The sequence below is a fragment of the Physella acuta genome, unplaced genomic scaffold (genome assembly GCF_028476545.2).
Source record: "Physella acuta isolate Inbredline_101_S28 unplaced genomic scaffold, ASM2847654v3 ptg000278l, whole genome shotgun sequence".
Classification (NCBI taxonomy): domain Eukaryota; kingdom Metazoa; phylum Mollusca; class Gastropoda; family Physidae; genus Physella; species Physella acuta.
Window position 1 is genome coordinate 244489 of NW_026731797.1, and position 20269 is coordinate 264757.

Below are 20269 nucleotides of genomic sequence, written 5' to 3' on the forward strand. Positions count from 1 at the left end.
CACTGCCATGCCCAGGGGACACCATAACTACTTGTAAAGTACATTATTGTTTCCCTTAGCAAGAATTTTACAGTATTGTCTCCCTTGAAGCTACTTTATTGTATTGTTACGCGTGAGTTCCTCAACGGCAATACATCGGCTCACGGACCTTCTCTAGCAGGTAGTGTAGCTCAACTTTGGCTATCTTGACCCCTAACTCGAACACCTCCCTACGATTGTTGGAGGTATGAAGTTTCCGTCATAACAAATCACATAAATAAGATTTTAAAAAATTGATACAACATATGAAACTATAATTAAAAATAAGTAATTTTTTAATTGATTGTTGTGAAAATTTATTCTCTGCAAATCATGACACAAAACTCCCTAGCTAGAAGTCGCCTTATAGCCTCTTACTTTTGTAAAAAAAACAATTTACTTAAAATTTAACTGAACTGGATCAACATTAATTATTTTGACACAAGATTATTAAAATATTCAAAAAGTTTTAAAACAACATAGAACAGCTGCTAATATTAGGTTGAATCTTTACAAATACAAATACAAACCTGGACCATAAGGCTTTTTTAATTACAATGCCCCCCCCATCCCCGCGTCTGTCACTCATCATAAACCCCCCCACCCACCCCCGTTACTTATCATTTCGGTAATCATATTTACGAATGACTCCTACATGGTACCCAAGTACAACCTTTTGTGTGTCTGTAATAATACCATTTTGGAAAAAAACTCGCTTTTCTTTTATTTGACATGATTTCGTCTCAAAATCGAAACATATTTGTAAAATGAACAGTAATTTACATTGCAATTAAAATGTCAAACGTATATTTGTATTAAACATACACTTGCTAATTAACTTGATAAATATCGACGAATCCATCGGAAAACACGTGATACTTCCGGAAATTCAACCGACCGTACAGCTTCCATTTTCCCGTTTTTTCCAGCCGTGCAGCCTCTGCTAGCCATTCTTTCCCGTACTCGATGTCTTGTATAGTAGCCCTGTAGCAGTTTATGAAGTACCTGTATATTCAACAATTCATAGCTTATAATACGTAACAAAATGAATGGTAGTTTAAAAAGCACACACACACACACACACACACACACACACACACACACACACACACACACACACACACACACACACACACACACACACACACACACACATATATATATATATATATATGTATATATATGTATGTATATATATATATATATATATATATATATATATATATATATATATATATATATATATATATATATATATATATATATATATATATATATAATATACATACATATATATATATATATATATATATATATATATATACATATATATATATATATATATATATATATATATATATATATATATATATATATATATATATATATATATATATATATATATGTACATATATCGGAGATAATTAAAAATCTTCTGACCCTCCAGGTTTGATAACTCTGACAAACTCTTGCATAGAACTTGGAGGTAAATGGTTTTCGATGGTTGCTCCACTCATCGCCACCACATCATACGTGGCTGGAATAGGGGAGTTAATCATGTTATTTTACATAGTAACACAGAAATATATGATACTGTCCCTTTTCTGTTTGTGAGTCATTATTGCTTTGCTATTCTGGTAGTAGAAAGACTTAAACTTATTTAGCATATAACTATTGGCCTAATATTGGTTATTAGCGAGAAGGATAAAAGATATAGGCTAAAAAATTCTACTTTAAGGAATATCTGCCCTGATATGATATGCCATGAAACGAGTCTTTTTAGGGCATATCATATCAGGGCAGATGTTTTTCAATGAAAAAAATGCCCTGATTTATATAATATGGCTTGTATGATATGCCGTGATATGATTTGCCCTGATATTATATTCCCTCATATTATGATCCGCTCTTATATGATATGCCATAATATAATATGCCCTGATATGATCTGTCGTGATATGCTCTGCCTTGAATTAAAAATAATATCCCCTTATATGTTATTTCCTAATATAATCTGTTGGGGCAAGATCTGCCCTGATATAATAATGCCCTAATATAATCCGCCCTGATATAATCTGCCCTGATATAATCTGCCTTGATATAAAATGCCCTGTTATGATCTGCCCTGGTATAATATCAGATATTGTATGTCCTGATATTATCTGTTCTGATATGATCTGCCCTAATATAATCTGCCTTCATAGAGAAAACCCTTAATATAATTTATCGGTCTCACAGCGGAGCTAACCGCTAAAAGATCTGTAGGGGATTAGCTGCAAAAAACCGCATCTAAACGTTTGAAGAGTTAAACTTTTTAGAACGGAAATCAAAACATTGGCAAATAAACCGGGAGTGATCTCCCCAAAACTTTCTCGAATATTCTTATACAAAATAACAGGGGATGGGAACTCGGGCTATAGACATGATTTTTAATCCATTTTAAACACTTAAAGTTTTTAAAATACAAATAAAATCTCGTAGACAAATTAATTGCACACCAAGTGAACGCCAAATAAAAAAGCGCATAATAGTGCGCAATATTATTAGTACTTTTAAAATTTACATTAGTTTTTTGAGAAATCGGAAGTAGCGTAAATTACTACTTCCGGTCAACGGAAATTACTCAAAATTTAACAGAAGGTAGAGAATGAGACGTTTTACTTACATATGAAATTTTATTTATCTATCTGAAATAGTACTCAAGTTATAGGCTTTTTAAAAATTCAAAGTAGGAAAAGTACCACGATTTTGATAAAATACTTATATATGAAATTTCATCAACCTAGCTATAACGGTACTCAAGTTATCGTGTTTACACACGGACACACAGACAGACAGACAGACAGACAGACACACAGACAAACGGACAAGATTGCAAAATTATGTTTTTCCGTATCAGTGAGGTGTAAAACGTCGAGATTTGTAAAAATCTCTAATTTTTTTTGCACGATTAAAAGACTTTCTCTATACTTCGTATATACGAGAAAGTAAAAATGTGAATTAATTCAGTATATAGAGCATTTTTTTTTCGGCTAAATTTTTCTTATCATTATCTTACCATTGGCGATAGGCATTTGTTTTCCTTCTAACAAGATGCATTGGATGAAATCAGAGTAGACTCCCTTTTGTTTACATGTCTCCAACATTTGGGACGCCCCGTCGAGAGCGTGGATGTTTTTAAATCCGTGTTTGTGTAGCTCCTCCCCCACTAAACCTGTCGGTAAATAAAAGTTATGTTGACTATACGGTACGTTGTATTGATTAAGATTGTAGTTGTTCTTAATTAAAATGTTACGGCTTTAATATAAGTCAGTGAGTAAAAATAATCCATGTTTTTACATGACCCAAAAGCCACACACTTGATAGAACAACTACATGGATAGCTACACTTAACACAAAAACCACTTAGACAGTTAAAAGGGACACATACCAACTACATATACAACCACACTTTAAACAATGTCGAACACCTGAACCACATAAACTGGCATATGTAACACAACCTCACACACCCAGCCACATGAAACACCAACATACAGTACAAAATGAAATTACAACATGCCTGTCGAAAAAGCCACATTTAATTTAAGAAAGACATATTCAGCAATTTCTAACACAAAAACTTTTAACACAAACAGAAAACCCCAGCTGCATGAAACTCCTACATACAGAACCACATGAAGTTACCTCATACCTGTCCAAAAAGCCCCATCTAATACAACAAAGACATATCCAGCAACACACACAGTTAAAAGTACCCAAAAACACACCCAGCAACATCGAACACCCACAACCACATACAAAACCACATGCAACATCTACATACTGATCCCAGCAGCAACACCTAACACGAAAACCACATAATCCGTTTCAAGTAACCAACCCAACCACATATCTAGCAACATAAAACACTACAACCACATATATAACCACAGGCAACAACCACATACCGGTCCCATGAGCCATATCCAACATAACAAGCACATATACACATACACAATAAAAAGTAACAACACGTATCCATCCACAACCAATCAACATCGAAAACCAAAACCATACACATAACCACATGCACCAACCACATACCAGTCCCAGCAGCCACATCTAAGACAAGCGCCCCCTCCCTCCTGTCTTGTACCATGGCCGCCGCCATATCGGCACAGTACTGTGGACCCCTGTAGGCGAGGGCCACTGTAGACACGGCGTAGTGTTTGACTGCGTCGTCTTTGTCGTAGGCTGCAAAGGGTTAACAAAATATACCGACATTTCATTCAATCTATGTAAAAAGTTTGTTATGGTCCTTATGGTTTACAGCAACCAAATTCCCAGGTAAACTCAAACCTTTACGGATTTGTACAGTGTCGTTTACATACCTTCCACGCATGCGTCCTGACCTAGTCCTGGCTCCTGAAAACTGAGCACAAAATTATCAAACTCCAACAGCTTGTTCAACGACTGCCCGTTGTCCATCTGGAAGGAAATAGTTAATGGGTTAAACGTTTTAGATAGCTAACAATCGATATGACCAAATCAGGATATATATATATATATATATATATATATATATATATATATATATATATATATATATATATATGTATATATATATATATATATATATATATATATATATATATATATATAAATATATATCATTTGACTAATAACTGGTGTGGGCTTTATATAACAAAAATCTTTGATGTAAAAAATATATTTCTTGTCCTTTAAAATCCTTTTTATAATATTGTATACGTTTAAAATCGTTTCAAACTAAATTATCTGCCCCTAATAGCCGTCACTAAACCCGACTCTGCTTGTAAACATTTAGAGTGAACCACAGCTCACCAGACCATGTAGGGGTGGGGGTGGTAGGGAGCGCGCTTACAGCTTGTTTTCTAGCAATTCCCAGAAGATAATTATATATATAGATAAGTTGAGTTGCGTGTTCCAACTTCTCGATAATTTTATAAACAGAAAGTGATCATTTTGTTTTAAATTGTTTTGTCATAGGCACTTTTCAAAATACCCACTCAAACAACAGTAATAATTTTTAAAAATACTGTTTTTGGTTTGATATGCATTAGAAGAAGAATAATTTCTCCTTATATGTATTTAGGTTTTGTTAAAAACACATCTTAAAAAACAACAATACGATTTTAAAAAATTCAAAGTGTGTATACCTCTATTTCCTGACTCTCTTGAGCAGAAACACTTGGCAAGCGTTTTTGAGCTCCTTCGAAACAAGATGTTGTTTAACAATAGCTCAAACACAACGAATCAAAACGAATTTAACAGGTGCGGAAATATTTACTGCTTATAACAAATATAACAGTTGTTAAAATATAACGGCTTTAAGCGAACTAAACATTTGTTAATAATATACAGCCGTTTAAAGGTATTAAACAGCTGTTAAAATTTTATAAGCTTAAAGCGATTTTAACTTTTTTTAAAATAGAACGGCGTGAAACGAATAGAACTCTGTTCCGAACATTTAGCGAAAAGAACTATTAACAAAAACAGAGAGGTTAAATACTACGATGAAAATAACGTCTTCAGTAATTCGATATTTAATTATAATTAAAATCTTTCAGCTGAGATTGTCATTTAGATTAGCTGATAGTACATTAAGCTCCTACTAATCTCTTAGTTTAATATCCAAGCATAGTGTGTCTGTTTGAGTATTTAGTATGCATTTTATGAAACCCCAGTCGCAGATGTGGCTGTTATGAACTAGCCGATACCAGTCTATCATAGTTAAACTAAAATATCACTACCCCAGACATTCAAAAATAAGCATTTGTCACCTGATTACTAAGATGTGATTTATTAAAATTTTGCTGTGAGATATTTTGTCTAAGATATTTTGTCTGAGATCAATTGTCCATGAGATCATTTGTCCTGATATATTTTGTTCTAGTATCTTTTGTCCGTGAGATCATTTGTCCTTGAGATCATTTGACGGTGATATATTTTGTCTGAAATATTTAGTCTGAGATAATTTGTCCATGATATCATTTCCGAACTTACTGGTGTCCACAGAGAGCGCGGTTACATTATCGCCCCCCCCCCCCCTCCAACTGCCCCAGAACTCGGTTAGCATGTTGTTAAGTTCATAAAGTTCATTAGGAGTATTAAGCTCTCAGCTTATTCAATGTCGTATGAAATATAATTACTTCCTTCGTCCGTTGGCTTACCGGTTCATAATTGCATGTCATTTAAAGCATGCAAGGTAAGTATTATGTTCAGGCAAGTGCTAATGAGCAAGGAATATTCAGTGAATACTGGAAAAAGCTACTGGGCGGGCAAGTGGTCAGGTAACAATTTTTGGCCAGGTAAGCGCTAGTGGTCAGATAACAATTATTGGCCAGGTAAGTGTTTGTGTTCAGGTATGCGTTAGGGGTCAGGTAACAATTATTGGCCAGGTAAGTGTTTGTGTTCAGGTAAGTGTTAGTTGTCAGGTAAATTACTGGACAGTTAAGTGTTAGTGGTTAGTTAACAATTTATCATTTGGTTGCTAAACGGTACTTATAAGTACCACTTTAATTAAGTGTTTTTATTATTTTCTATTTAAGATGAATCTTTAAAAAAAAACGTTTATAGAAATAATGGTATTATTGCACCTGAGTCACCGGTAGATGGCGCGATTGATGTTTTTTTTTTGAAAATTTCCGTTGTGGCGCTATTTTCATTCTCTTTCTGTATCGGTAGTTCACCAAGTTCTTTTCCCCTCACACACCTGTTCTTAAGTCTCCATCATTTTACCTCGGTATTGAGGTTTTCAAGTCCAAATGTATCATCATAAGTAGGTAAGTGTATTGAAAAGTTATTCATAAAATTGTAATTAAATTGTTCTTGTATTGGATCAATGTTTACTAGGAATACTTAGAAGTAAGGGTCATTTTTTTTATTTCTTGGAAATGACCTATTTTCAATGTCAAGTCACATAAGTATTATCTATCGTTCTAGCTATTTATATTCTACTAAAACTAGATATGTTTAGACCCCGGGAAACAATTACTGGCAAAGTAAGTGCTAGTAGTCTGCTTAAGTAACTTGTAAGAGCCAAGAAAGTTAGGTTAAATATTTATTTTTTCATTGTCAACCAATTTAGACAGATTATTAAATTGGACAAGTATTAGAGTTATTTATGATTGTTAGTGAATATTCTTTATTCAAAATATAATGTATCTTTAGACGAATATCGCATTTACAGTAGTAATCATAAAGTGAATTTTCGAATTTAAGAAAATTCAAGTTACAATATATTATAGTAAACGTTTCATGTAGAGATTTTGAAATTGCAAATCATATTTATTTTTATTTTGTATATTATATGTACATTAGAAATGAATTTTACATGCAATCCAGCCAAGTAAAGCAATTAAATAACATTACCATCACTGTTATGGTGCATTTTCCGAGAGTATAGATTGGTGCGTGTGAATATTGGTGTGCGCATATGTTGAACAAATGAAGATGTGACGCGCATGGTGAGATAGTGACGTAGGAGGTAGAAAGAAGGTTATTGCTGTAGAATAAAAGCTAGGAGTTAGGGGCTAGGTAATGAATAGGAAGTTCGGGTTATGCGGGTGATGTAGACTGATGTTAACTATGTTTTGAATAAAGACTAAAGTAGGAAGAATTGGTACCCTGTTAAGTATACTGTGATGTCTGTGACAATATGTTAACTTATAACGGAGTGGATATCGATAGACAAATGCCACAGCGGGTGATGATGGTATGAAAAGATGAAGCCTCTCAAAGTAACAATTACATAAACGTTATGCGTGAATTGACTTCAAAAACTAGAATTTCTGTACTTGGTAGATGTCGACAAACCCGTCGGAATACAAATTGTACTTCCGGAACATCAGCCTGCCATAGAACCTCCATTTTCCTGCGGCCTCCAGTTTTCCAGCTTCGGCCTCCCACAATCTGCCATACTCGATGGTAGGCATGGTCGATCTGTAGGCGTTCACAAAAAATCTGGTGGAGCAGACAGGGCAAACTAGAGTTGTCTTACAGACATCAGAATATATGTATATATATATATATATATATATATATATATATATATATATATATATATATATATATATATATATATATATATATATATATATTATATCTTAATCTTATATGATGTTATATATTATTACCTTGTTCTCTCCATTTTTACAAGCTTTTATTTAACTCACTTCCTCGTCGGTCTGTCTGTCTTGACGGAAACGCAGGAGTGAAAATTCGGACAGTTCTACTTGACCGACACGATTCACAGTTGGCACGTGGGTCAAGACATGAAGACAATGCAATCTGAAACTAAATTTGACTTAATTGGATGCCTAATTGATTTTTTATGAATTAATTAAAATTTGGACCGAATTAGTAGGCATGTCTAGCCAACCACACCACACGCGTCATCAATAGCTGCGCCATCACGACCACGTAATGGCTGCGTTCAAAAACCATTGCGCGCCTACTGAACGTGATGTTCAGTAGGCGCGCAATGGTTTTTAGTCATGTAACTCTATTGTAAATAAAACATGTAAAGTACTGAAAAAAAATTCATAAAAAACGTTTTAATAACAAGCTTTTATGTAATAATGCATTAAAAAGTAGAAAATAAATTATACACTACTATTTAAATAACTATAAAGAAAAGCGTGGGTGTCTTCCTCAACATTAGTAAAGGTATCCAATAGATACTAAAGTGACCCACGCTTTTCTTTATAGTAATTTAAATAGTAGTGTATAATTTATTTTCTACTTTTTAATGCATTATTACATAAAAGCTTGTTATTAAAACGTTTTTTATGAATTTTTTTAAAATTGGATATATAGTTATTGCATATAGAATTTATTACATTTATGTCTAATTAGATTGAAAATGAGATATTCTTATATTGTCGACCAAGATCTCCCATTTCGCCGAATTTCAGCTAAATCGGACAATGGACAGTGTATTAAAGCAACATTTCAAGATTTGCGGAGCCATAGATTTCTAAGTAAAAGCATTTAAAAAAAGATTTGTGTTAAGCTGTGTAATTATATATATAAAAACATATTTTTTCCTCTATTAAGTAAAGCTTACACCAGCAACAGCTGGAGAAGCATGTGTGACTTTAATACCAAAACATTTTTTGTGAGTCATCAGGTTTCTGCTTGTGGTAGTTGAAAACTACCTAGGTTCACCCAGCTATGATGGGTACCTAACACCCCTTAGTGCTGATCGTACAATCCTTTCATATACCGAGGTCACAGAAATTAGTGAACTCTACTTCATTTGCCCCATAGACCGACAGGTTTGAAAAGGGAACTTTAATTAAAACTATGTGAACTTTCAATTGTAATAGAGGTGGCTGGCAGTAGCGGATTAAGCTGGAGGGGGTTGAGAAGACTTCTTTCAAGGGGCCCCAAAAATGTCTGCTCAATTGTTAGTTTTCACTATAAAAACTAAAGTTTCAATGTTTGCATCACAACCTTCAATTTTGTTATACAAAATATTTAATACGCATACACACGCATATATATATATATATATATATATATATATATATATATATATATATATATATATATATATATATGTATATATATATATATACATATATATATATATATATATATATATATATATATATGGGGCCCCCAAACATATTTCAGCCACGGGGCCCCGCTCAAGCCTAATCCGCCCCTGGTGACTTGTAGGTGTTAGGACTTGACTTTGACTTTACTTGATGTGTGTGTATGTACGAGAAGGTGAAATATGACAGACTCTGTCTTACAGACGTCTGACGGAGAAAAGAGAGAAGCACAAAACGTGTGATGCTATTTAAACAAAAACAACAGTCGTGATAGAGTTAATTGAAACTTGCATTAATCGCCCTTACCCTCCAGGTTTGATAACTCTGACAAACTCTTGCTGAGCTGATGGTGGAAGATGGTTCTCACATGTGCCGCCGCTCATCGCAAGAACATCGTATGTGTCTAGAAAACAATTTGCTCAGTTATATGACAATCACAACAAGAACATCGTATGTGTCTAGAAAACAATTAGCTCAGTTATGCGATAACTACTGTAAAAACATTGTATGTGTCTAGAAATCAATATGGTCAGTTATAAGATAATAACAACAAAAACATCTACTATATTCTGGAAGAAAATATGGTCAGTTGTATGATTACTACAGCAATAGCATGATATACGGCGCGATTTGTACAGCTGTATGATAACTACAGCATGAACATCATATGTATCTAGAAAACAATTTGGACTGTTGTAAGATAACAATGTATATATCCAGAAATTAAGTTGCTCAATCATATAACTACTACAAGAAATGATATGTGTCTAATAAACAACTTGCAATAATAAAAATAATCACTGCAATAACATGTTATGTGACAAACATTTTGCTAAGTTATATGATAGCTAATGCAGGAACATCGTATATGGCAAACAATTTGCCCAGTAGTATGATAACAAACCGCTATACCATCATATTTGTCTAGAAAAAAATTAAAGGAATTCAGCTACACAACAATCATAGCATGAGCGCCACATGTCTCTAGAAAAACAATTTAATATTGTTAAAATTGGTAGCCTTAATTTTTAGCGAGAACGTAGTATGTATCATGGAGTACAAAATAATACAAACAATATAGTCCTACAGGGTACCGCTGTTTACAAAACTGTATTATTTAGTTGTTCAATTATCCCTAACGGTAATAAACACCGCACACTAGTAGTCTTTTAATCTCTTACGAGGATTATAACAAATCCTCCTGTCATAAAAACATGTTATTTGTCTAAAAGTGTTATTTTTCACACTGCTTAACAACAGGTTATTTGATATGTTCAGCGTACGTCTGTCGCTGTTTTGTAAACGTAGTTAATTCAAAATTCAAATGATCTGTCTATCTAAATATATGTTGATCTAAATATGTAAAAAATTATCAGAATAAACATTACAACGATATATTTACTTGGGGAGATGAATTATTGAAACATTTGATTAAAACGGTCGGTAAACTACATTGTTTGTCTAATTGTATCAAACCTTGAACCAATACGGTAACTCAGTAAAACAATTTTCCTAGGTAGATATATTTCCAAATTAATGTGTACATTTAATGTTTTTATCATTTTAATGGTAGCTATTAAATATGATATAATTGTAGATGTTTTTATATCAAGTGATAATTGAGGGTATTATTTCGTCATATTTTATTAAACAAGTTAATAAAAAGTCTAGAGACAATTTAAGCGCAATTTCCTTAATTAATTTTTTGTGACCGAACGAATCACCCGTAGATGTTTGCACCCCTTTTCGTTTCTCTCCACACGAGCAGAGCTAGTCCCCGCCCCCTCGCGAGCTGCGCGAGTCTGGCCAATGGCAGCGTGTACCGCAGAACGCGTCCAGCTACGCATCAAAGGGGAAAAAAGCCTACACGATGCTCAGTTTAAAAAAGTAATAATTAATTTTTTTTTGACCGAACGAAAGGATATTTTTAAAAACTTTCTTCGGCAATATTGTTCTAAATTATGGCAGGAATCGATTGGTAAATGTTTCAAGTCGCTAAGTGGTCTGGTTGCCGAGATATGGGCCAAAAACTGCATTTTTTCGAGTTTTTTTTGTGGCTTTTCCGGGAAATCCAGGAAGGAATTCCGGGAATTATTTTGGCCTATGTTCATCCTCGGAACTTGCTTAACATATTTGCTTTTGGAACTAGTCCTCGATATTGCTTCGTTGAGGAGGAGATACGACTTAAAGCTGCAGACACGCTGCGGACACACATCTATCCATCCATTCATCCATCCAGAAATGACGCATTATTAAACGCAATTGCCAGTATGGAAATTGCGCTAAAAACTTATGTCTCATTGTTGAGTTTCCTTCCTTTTCTACCCAATTGGATTCCGTCTAGAACTTGTGTTTGTGTGTTTGTGATTTGGTGTTGGTTTTTTTAAGTCACCAACGCACTTGCACTTACGTCTATTTATGTACAAACAAGTTCTTATTTTTGTATTTAGCGTATAAAAATTCCTGTTTTTAGTTAAAAGTCTGCATTGAACAGGAAATTCAAGAAATAAAATCATCTTCGTAAGAAATGAATTTGTACATTTTAAATGTAAATCGTCCTAGTGGTAAAGAGCTAGACTGCTAACCCGAGTCGCGAGTTCGAATACGAGTTGAAGTCAGTGGAATGTCACTGAGTCCACCCAGCTCTCTGGTGGGTACCTAACTAAAGTTAGAGGGAAAAAAGACGGCTGGGCATAATGCTGACCACACTATCCCTTCATATTCCGTGTCTTGGGTACGAACGGGGAAAGATGATAAGATAAAATGTAAATAAATAACAGAAGATAAGTGAGGTTGTAAAGACACACCCAATAGTTATATTGACTTGAGAGTCTTGCATCAGTGCCGATACAATTTATACTTTTACTATAACCATTGGTCAAATCTTTCACTTATATTTCACTTTCATTTTAAAAAAGAGGCATCGCTAGGGGAGGGTGGGTGGGGTGGCAGTCTAGGGCCTCGACCTTAGGGAAGCGGCGAACGAAAAGCTAGAAAAGAAAAGCTCATTTTGAGCTTTATTAAATTATTAACAGTCGAAGCTATGGAAAATAGACCCTTTACTCTGTTTTACGGGCTTATTAAAATATTTTCCACATCAACTGTGTGACAGTAACAGAAAAACATTGAGGGACAGTGACTGGTAAAAAGCGCCCCTCGGCCTTTTCTAATGGGGGGGGGGGGGGGGGTTGACAATGCCATTGTAAATAACTATACAAATAAGGGGGAGGGAGGCGCAAAGTTGATAGTTCGCCCTGGGGGCGGAATGTGTCGGTACGCCTCTGTTAAAAAAATAGTTTTATTGAAGTTTAATTAAAAGTTAAATTTCACTCACCATCAGCGGTCGGGATTTGCTTCCCTTCCCCAATGAGGCAGTGAATGAAGTTAGAGTAGATTCCCTTTTGTTTACACGTTTCTATCATGTTCAACGCTCCGTCGTGAGCGTGGATGTGTTTAAACCCACGTTTGTGTAGCTCCTCACCCACAAGACCTGGGAACAAACATTTACTACAGTCAGGAACTTACGAAATCTGAACCTATGTGTAGCATAGGTTTCTATGTTCTTAATTTAAAAGAAAACAACCTTGTATGGTTTACATTAATAACTTGTATTCAATAGCTTAAGAAACCAAAATGAGATGACACACAATGTGCTGTAAGAAACAATCCATTATTAAATTGTATGTATGTCGAAAACTTCTATCAAACGGGTTTAATCTTTTTGCGTCACTAATATTTAAATTAAATATCACTTCATATTTGTTTGTTTTATGTCCGGTTAGGTCACATTCGTTTTGAGAGATTTATGAAAACTGCCAAATCATCTACTAACGATAAAATAACTTTTTAAGATTGTTATATTAAATGTGTACTAAAAAAAGCACTCAATCTCATGCAACACAAAAACCCCACTTTCTAAGCCATATCTAGCCAAATCCTTACCGTGTAAACAATACATAAGCAACTACATTACCATTCATATCCAACACAACCACATTCACATACAACAACCACAAACCCAGTCACATATAATAACCACACACTTAGCCACACGTACCCTCATGCAGCAAACACAATCCCAACCACATGCAACAACAACAACCACATGTAACAACAACATACCAGTCCCAGCGGCCACGTCTAGAACCACCGCCTCCTCCCTCCTCTCCCCCACGAGTGCCGCCGCCATATCAGCACAGTACTGTGGACCTCTGTAGGCGAGGGCGACAGCCGACTGGGCGTACAGCTTCACTGCGTCATCTTTGTCGTAGGCTGCAAGGGAAGAACTCATCAGCTTAGCGTTATAAAACCGTCCGAGTTTACATGTTATAAGTTAAAGATCTCTCCGTGATTTAATGTTGAGAAAAAAATGACCACCTGCGGATTTGAACCTACTTAAAGACCCCACGGGATAAACTATAAATGTCCACTTTTTTAAATTTTTGAGTTGGCGCCAAGGACATAGCGACCCCTCCCGGCGCTCGGGGACAAACTTTCAATTTGCCGCCCCCCCCCCCATATATTTTTTAATATTTATAATTCAAAATATCAGCTAAAATGAGCTTATTTTGGCACCCCTAGGGTCGGCGCCCGGGGACATGTGTACCCCCCCCTTCGCTACGCCTCTGGTTGGCGCCATATTCATGTAGAACTAGTGTATATTTATCACGTATGACAATATTAAAACGTAAAACCACATCAATCCTATCAATATTTAGGATGTTAAAATCATGCCACAATAGAACAGAAAATGATCTCATTATTCGCAAAAGTAGAAAAGTATGACAGCTGTGGTTATTCCCTGTGGTCTTCATTCGCATATCGGTCGATTTAAAGAATAGGTCATATATTTTAATAATAATTTTATATTTTAATGCGTGTGTCAGTGTCTCGAGAGTAAAGAATACAATGTTTATTACTTTGTCTCGTAGTTCTGGTTCTTTACCAGACGTCATAACTTGACGCTTGAACTTTACGTGTAATCATTTGACCTGAACTTTACCTGTGGTCATTAGACCACAATATTCACCTGACACGGCTCGTAACTGATCTTCATGTCGTCACCAGACCTTGATATGACGTCATAGTGACCTGATTTTTATACTATGTTTATATATAGCTTGAAAGTCGCGTGACTTTTATAGACCTTAGGCTCAGAGTTTCTTCCAGGCATCTCTTCGGAGGGGCTCCGACCCCCCCCCCCCCCCCGAAGAAAGTCTACCGCCCCCGAACGAGATGGAATTTATATAGTAAACATACACTTTTACTAGTGTCTGCCCCCCCACCCCCAAAATGTTAACCGCCCCCCCCCCCCCCCGAAAATATCAAGTCTGGAAGAAACACTGCTTAGGCTTCGTCTGTCGTGCCCTACGACACTACCTGATTAGGCGAATTGAATGTACATTGACATACAACTCTAGGTTCTGTGGCTACCGACATAACAACATTCGAATGGTATTTTTTCTACATGCGCAGATCTCCGCCGTAGGCTAAAGTTTACCTTGAACACAGATCTCCGCCGTAGGCTAAAGTTTACCTTGGACACAGATCTCCGGCGTAGGTCAAAGTTTACCTTGAACACAGATCTCCGCCGTAGGTAAAAGTTTACCTTGGACACAGATCTCCGCCGTAGGCTAAAGTTTACCTTGAACACAGATCTCCGCCGTAGGCTAAAGTTTACCTTGAACACAGATCTCCGCCGTAGGCTAAAGTTTACCTTGAACACAGATCTCCGCCGTAGGCTAAAGTTTACCTTGAACACAGATCTCCGCCGTAGGCTAAAGTTTACCTTGAACACAGATCTCCGCCGTAGGCTAAAGTTTACCTTGAACACAGATCTCCGCCGTAGGCTAAAGTTTACCTTGAACACAGATCTCTGCCGTAGGCTAAAGTTTACCTTGAACACAGATCTCTGCCGTAGGCTAAAGTTTACCTTGGACACAGATCTCCGCCGTAGGCTAAAGTTTACCTTGAACACAGATCTCTGCCGTAGGCTAAAGTTTACCTTGAACACAGATCTCCGCCGTAGGCTAAAGTTTAACTTGGACACAGATCTCCGCCGTAGGCTAAAGTTTACCTTGAACACAGATCTCCGCCGTAGGCTAAAGTTTACCTTGAACACAGATCTCCGCCGTAGGCTAAAGTTTACCTTGAACACAGATCTCCGCCGTAGGCTAAAGTTTACCTTGAACACAGATCTCCGCCGTAGGCTAAAGTTTACCTTGAACACAGATCTCCGCCGTAGGCTAAAGTTTACCTTGAACACAGATCTCCGCCGTAGGCTAAAGTTTACCTTGGACACAGATCTCCGCCGTAGGCTAAAGTTTACCTTGAACACAGATCTCCGCCGTAGGCCAAAGTTTACCTTGAACACAGATCTCCGCCGTAGGCTAAAGTTTACCTTGAACACAGATCTCCGCCGTAGGCTAAAGTTTACCTTGGACACAGATCTCCGCCGTAGGCCAAAGTTTACCTTGGACACAGATCTCCGCCGTAGGCCAAAGTTTACCTTGAACACAGATCTCCGCCGTAGGCCAAAGTTTACCTTGAACACAGATCTCCGCCGTAGGCCAAAGTTTACCTTGAACACAGATCTCCGCCGTAGGCCAAAGTTTACCTTGAACACAGATCTCCGCCGTAGGCCAAAGTTTACCTTGAACACAGATCTCCGCCGTAGGCTAAAGTTTACCTTGAACACAGATCTCTGCCGTAGGCCAAAGTTTACCTTGAACACAGATCTCCGCCGTAGGCCAAAGTTTACCTTGAACACAGATCTCCGCCGTAGGCTAAAGTTTACCTTGAACACAGATCTCCGCCGTAGGCTAAAGTTTAACTTGGACACAGATCTCCGCCGTAGGCTAAAGTTTACCTTGAACACAGATCTCCGCCGTAGGCTAAAGTTTACCTTGAACACAGATCTCCGCCGTAGGCTAAAGTTTAACTTGGACACAGATCTCCGCCGTAGGCTAAAGTTTACCTTGAACACAGATCTCCGCCGTAGGCTAAAGTTTACCTTGAACACAGATCTCCGCCGTAGGCCAAAGTTTACCTTGAACACAGATCTCCGCCGTAGGCTAAAGTTTACCTTGAACACAGATCTCCGCCGTAGGCTAAAGTTTAACTTGGACACAGATCTCCGCCGTAGGCTAAAGTTTACCTTGAACACAGATCTCCGCCGTAGGCTAAAGTTTACCTTGAACACAGATCTCCGCCGTAGGCTAAAGTTTAACTTGGACACAGATCTCCGCCGTAGGCTAAAGTTTACCTTGAACACAGATCTCCGCCGTAGGCTAAAGTTTACCTTGGACACAGGTGTCGTGTCCCATGCCAGGCTGCTGGAAGCTCAAGACAAAGTTCTCACAATCCGCCGGCAGGTGTAACGTCTCCATTATCTTTGTTGTTTTTTTTGTCGGCCAAGGTCAAGGTTAAATGCACCTGTGATCAACAAAAGTTAATGAAATCACGAACTAAATTAACATTTCTTATCGTAGGTAGGATTTGTGTGTGTGTGTGTGTGTGTGTGTCTTTGTTTTGGTTTGTTTTCGTGTTTTAATGATGTAAGTGTATCACGACAACCGCCGGCCAAAAAATAAATAAATTATAAAGTTATTTGAATGTTCTTATTACAGAACACTGCCAGCTAAATGTGTACAATATTGAACAAAAGTTTTTTAAATATATATATATATATATAATATGCATAGGTGGTCATCAGTAGTACGAAATTCGACTGATATGTTACCATACGTACATTTACAAAATATAATTTACAAATCACTTTTGATGTAAATAATTTGAACATCTGTTAATTAAGAAAATTGAACTGTTTCTTTAATACATGGCACCTTTCAGACAGTGTTTCTTCCAGACTTTTTTCTCCGGGGGGGGGGGGGGGGCGGTAGACTTTCTTCGGGGGGCGGACACTGTTAAAAGTATATATTTTCTATATAAATTATATAAATTTCATTTCGTTAGGGGGGGGGGCGGTAAAAATTTTTTGGGGGGATGCCTGGAAGAAACTCTGCTTTCAGAATGTAAAACCTTACATTTTTAGTTTTCAAATTTAAATCTTCACATACTGTTTTGCTTACACACAGTACTAGAAACAGTCAGAGATTTCTGCTAGTCTACCTCCATGAAAAGTGTGTAACAAAAAGTGTAACACCTAAGGTCGGGCTTTCGCTTTTGTTTGACTAAATACCTGGTCAAATTTGGCGACGGTATCTTTTGTTTAACTAAATACCTGGACAATTTCGCAACATTATCTTTTGTTTGACTAAATACCTGGTCAAATTTGGCCATAGTAACTTTTAGTTGACTAAACACCTGGTCAAATTTGGCGACGGTATCTTTTGTTTAACTAAATACCTGGACAATTTCGCAACATTATCTTTTGTTTGACTAAATACCTGGTCAAATTTGGCCATAGTAACTTTTAGTTGACTAAACACCTGGTCAAATTTGGCGACGGTATCTTTTGTTTAACTAAATACCTGGACAATTTCGCAACATTATCTTTTGTTTGACTAAATACCTGGTCAAATTTGGCCATAGTAACTTTTAGTTGACTAAACACCTGGTCAAATTTGGCCACAGTAACTTTTGTTTGACTAAATACTTGATCAAATTTGGCCATATTATCTTTTGTTTGACTAAATACCTTGTCAAATTTGGCCATATTATCTTTTGTTTGACTAAATACCTTGTCAAATTTGGCCATATTATCTTTTGACTAAATACGTGGTAAAATTTGGCCAGATTAATTTTTGTTTGACTAAACACCTGATGATGATGGTCAATTTGTGCTTTGAAATTCCAGGTAAATTGTTTCACCAACAATTTTCAACAACTCGCATTCTCTTTGTTGTATCACTACGTGTCTAATACGTAATACTTTAACAATTTTATATTAATGTTGTTATTATTGTTATCAATATCCAGACATTAGAATAACGGTATGTTTTAAATTTTACTCAAACAAAATTCCAAAATATCTAAAAGCGTTTTTCGATAAAGTCACCGAAACATGTTTTAATAAACCAAAGCCAAAAGATAGCTAGATTTGAATCAAATATAAAAGCCAAACAAATCTGAGTCGGCACTAAATTTACCAAAAAAGTTTAATTCTACTTACTTTGAATTTCTTTTCTTCAGTGCGACAATTGATCTGTCCTTTTATATAAGCGCTTATGCTTTATTGTGACGGAAATAGATATTTGGATTATCTAACCAATGACATACTGCGACTGCTTAGTTAACCCAGATAGTAATTTTTTCCCCGTATGTTTGCTATGTACTTTAGTATGTCTGATTAGTTGTATTGGTTTGGTATAGTGTAGAAATATTTAGAGGGAGTAGCCTACGTTGGATGGGAGGATGTTGTAAATTAGGTTAGAGATGACAAATGTATAGGTTTAATTAATACATGGTGTGATTGGAGATGAGTGTGTTGTTTTAGAAACTATATCAGAACAGACATTGTTAAAGTTTACTTTATGTATTTTGAGATTTTTCGCCATTTTACTTCTGTCTACGTTATTGTATACGTAATATACGTAATAAAAAGGATTTTTTATAAACATACAAAAAAAAAAAAAAAAACTATCGCGATTTAGACAAATTTTGACTCTTCTTTTCTTCTTCTTCGTTCTTAATTGTTAGTGTTGAAGGGGATCGAGATTTATCTGCCAGTGGGTTTGAACACAAGACTTTGTTCGAATTTATCAACCATGAGCTTTTTGCCGACTCGACAACGCCTCCAACACAATTAAGCGGTACGTGTCAACTGGTTATGCGTCATTGAGGCCATTGACTCCGATTTCAGCCTGCTTTTCTTTTTGGATTTGCTTCCATAGCCTTTGTCCAACCAAGAACAAACTACAAGGCAGCAGATGTTTTATTTTTGGAGTTGTCTCTCCTAGAAGAGTGGCTGTCCCCAGCTAACGAGCCTCATCTGCCCGAGGGTTCGAACTCGAGACTTTTCGGTTTAGCAACCATGAGCTTTACCGACTCGACCACGCCGACCCCTACAAATTTTGACGTGTTGTGTCCTTCCGATTCCGGAAAATTTTAGTTTTTGGGATTTTGTCTGATAACGAGAGTTAACTTTCAGTTACGTTGACGAAATTTCAAATAAAAATATATCAAATTTGTAGTTTTCTATAAGTAGGACGAAATTTGTATGTAAGTATTGAGTTGAATGTGCAAGATTATTTCAACTTTTGAACGATTTCCGCTACTCGAAATAGGAACTTTATTTTTATTTCTGTGCGAACACTATAACTTGAGTGCTGTTTCATTTTGGTAAAAGAAGTGTCATATATAAGATCTTATACTTGTATTCCTTTCAATTGTATAAATTCCAATAACCGGAAGTGGTACTTTCTATTTTGGTTTCTAAAGTACTGATAATTTGTGTACCGTTTCACTAAGGTGGATCAAATTTATACATAAATATAACAGTTTATTCTCATTACTCTGTCTAACTTTAATTGATTTCCGATTTGTGAGAGTAGTACTTTAGAATATTTTTGATTTCTCAAAAAGATCACTGCTACCGTGCTGATTTCATTTAAAATTTTCACGTAGGTCAAGACTCGATATCGGTAACTTGTGACATTAATTATGACTTAATTTGAAGTTAATGAACTTATATAAATTTAGTCATT

General features: G+C 36.1%; 2 protein-coding genes across 4 annotated transcripts; both read right to left on the reverse strand.

The window, feature by feature from the left end:
• Nucleotides 1-826: 826 nt before the first annotated feature.
• On the reverse strand, nt 827-5258 carry LOC131939428 (methyltransferase-like protein 27). The gene is made up of 6 exons (XM_059297716.1): nt 5199-5258; nt 4392-4488; nt 4105-4254; nt 3077-3232; nt 1459-1555; nt 827-1023 (listed from the first exon to the last, which is right to left on the reverse strand). Exons 2-6 carry the CDS (start codon nt 4486-4488, stop codon nt 849-851), a joined length of 675 nt encoding a protein of 224 aa, XP_059153699.1. The 5' UTR covers nt 5199-5258; the 3' UTR covers nt 827-848.
• A 1845-nt stretch (nt 5259-7103) lies between these two features.
• Nucleotides 7104-18860, reverse strand: LOC131939419 (methyltransferase-like protein 27). 3 transcript variants are annotated; one of them, XM_059297706.1, is made up of 7 exons: nt 18736-18860; nt 16903-17036; nt 13725-13874; nt 12937-13092; nt 9909-10005; nt 8217-8337; nt 7108-8004 (listed from the first exon to the last, which is right to left on the reverse strand). In XM_059297706.1, the coding sequence occupies exons 2-7, from the start codon at nt 16988-16990 to the stop codon at nt 7789-7791; spliced, it is 828 nt and encodes a 275-aa protein (XP_059153689.1). In that variant the 5' UTR covers nt 16991-17036; nt 18736-18860; the 3' UTR covers nt 7108-7788. The 3 variants fall into 3 exon arrangements, with proteins under 3 accessions (XP_059153691.1, XP_059153689.1, XP_059153690.1); XM_059297708.1 differs by lacking the exons at nt 16903-17036; nt 18736-18860 and adding an exon at nt 15103-15131 and having other exon boundaries at nt 7104-8004; XM_059297707.1 differs by lacking the exon at nt 8217-8337 and having other exon boundaries at nt 7113-8004; nt 18736-18855.
• Nucleotides 18861-20269: the final 1409 nt, after the last annotated feature.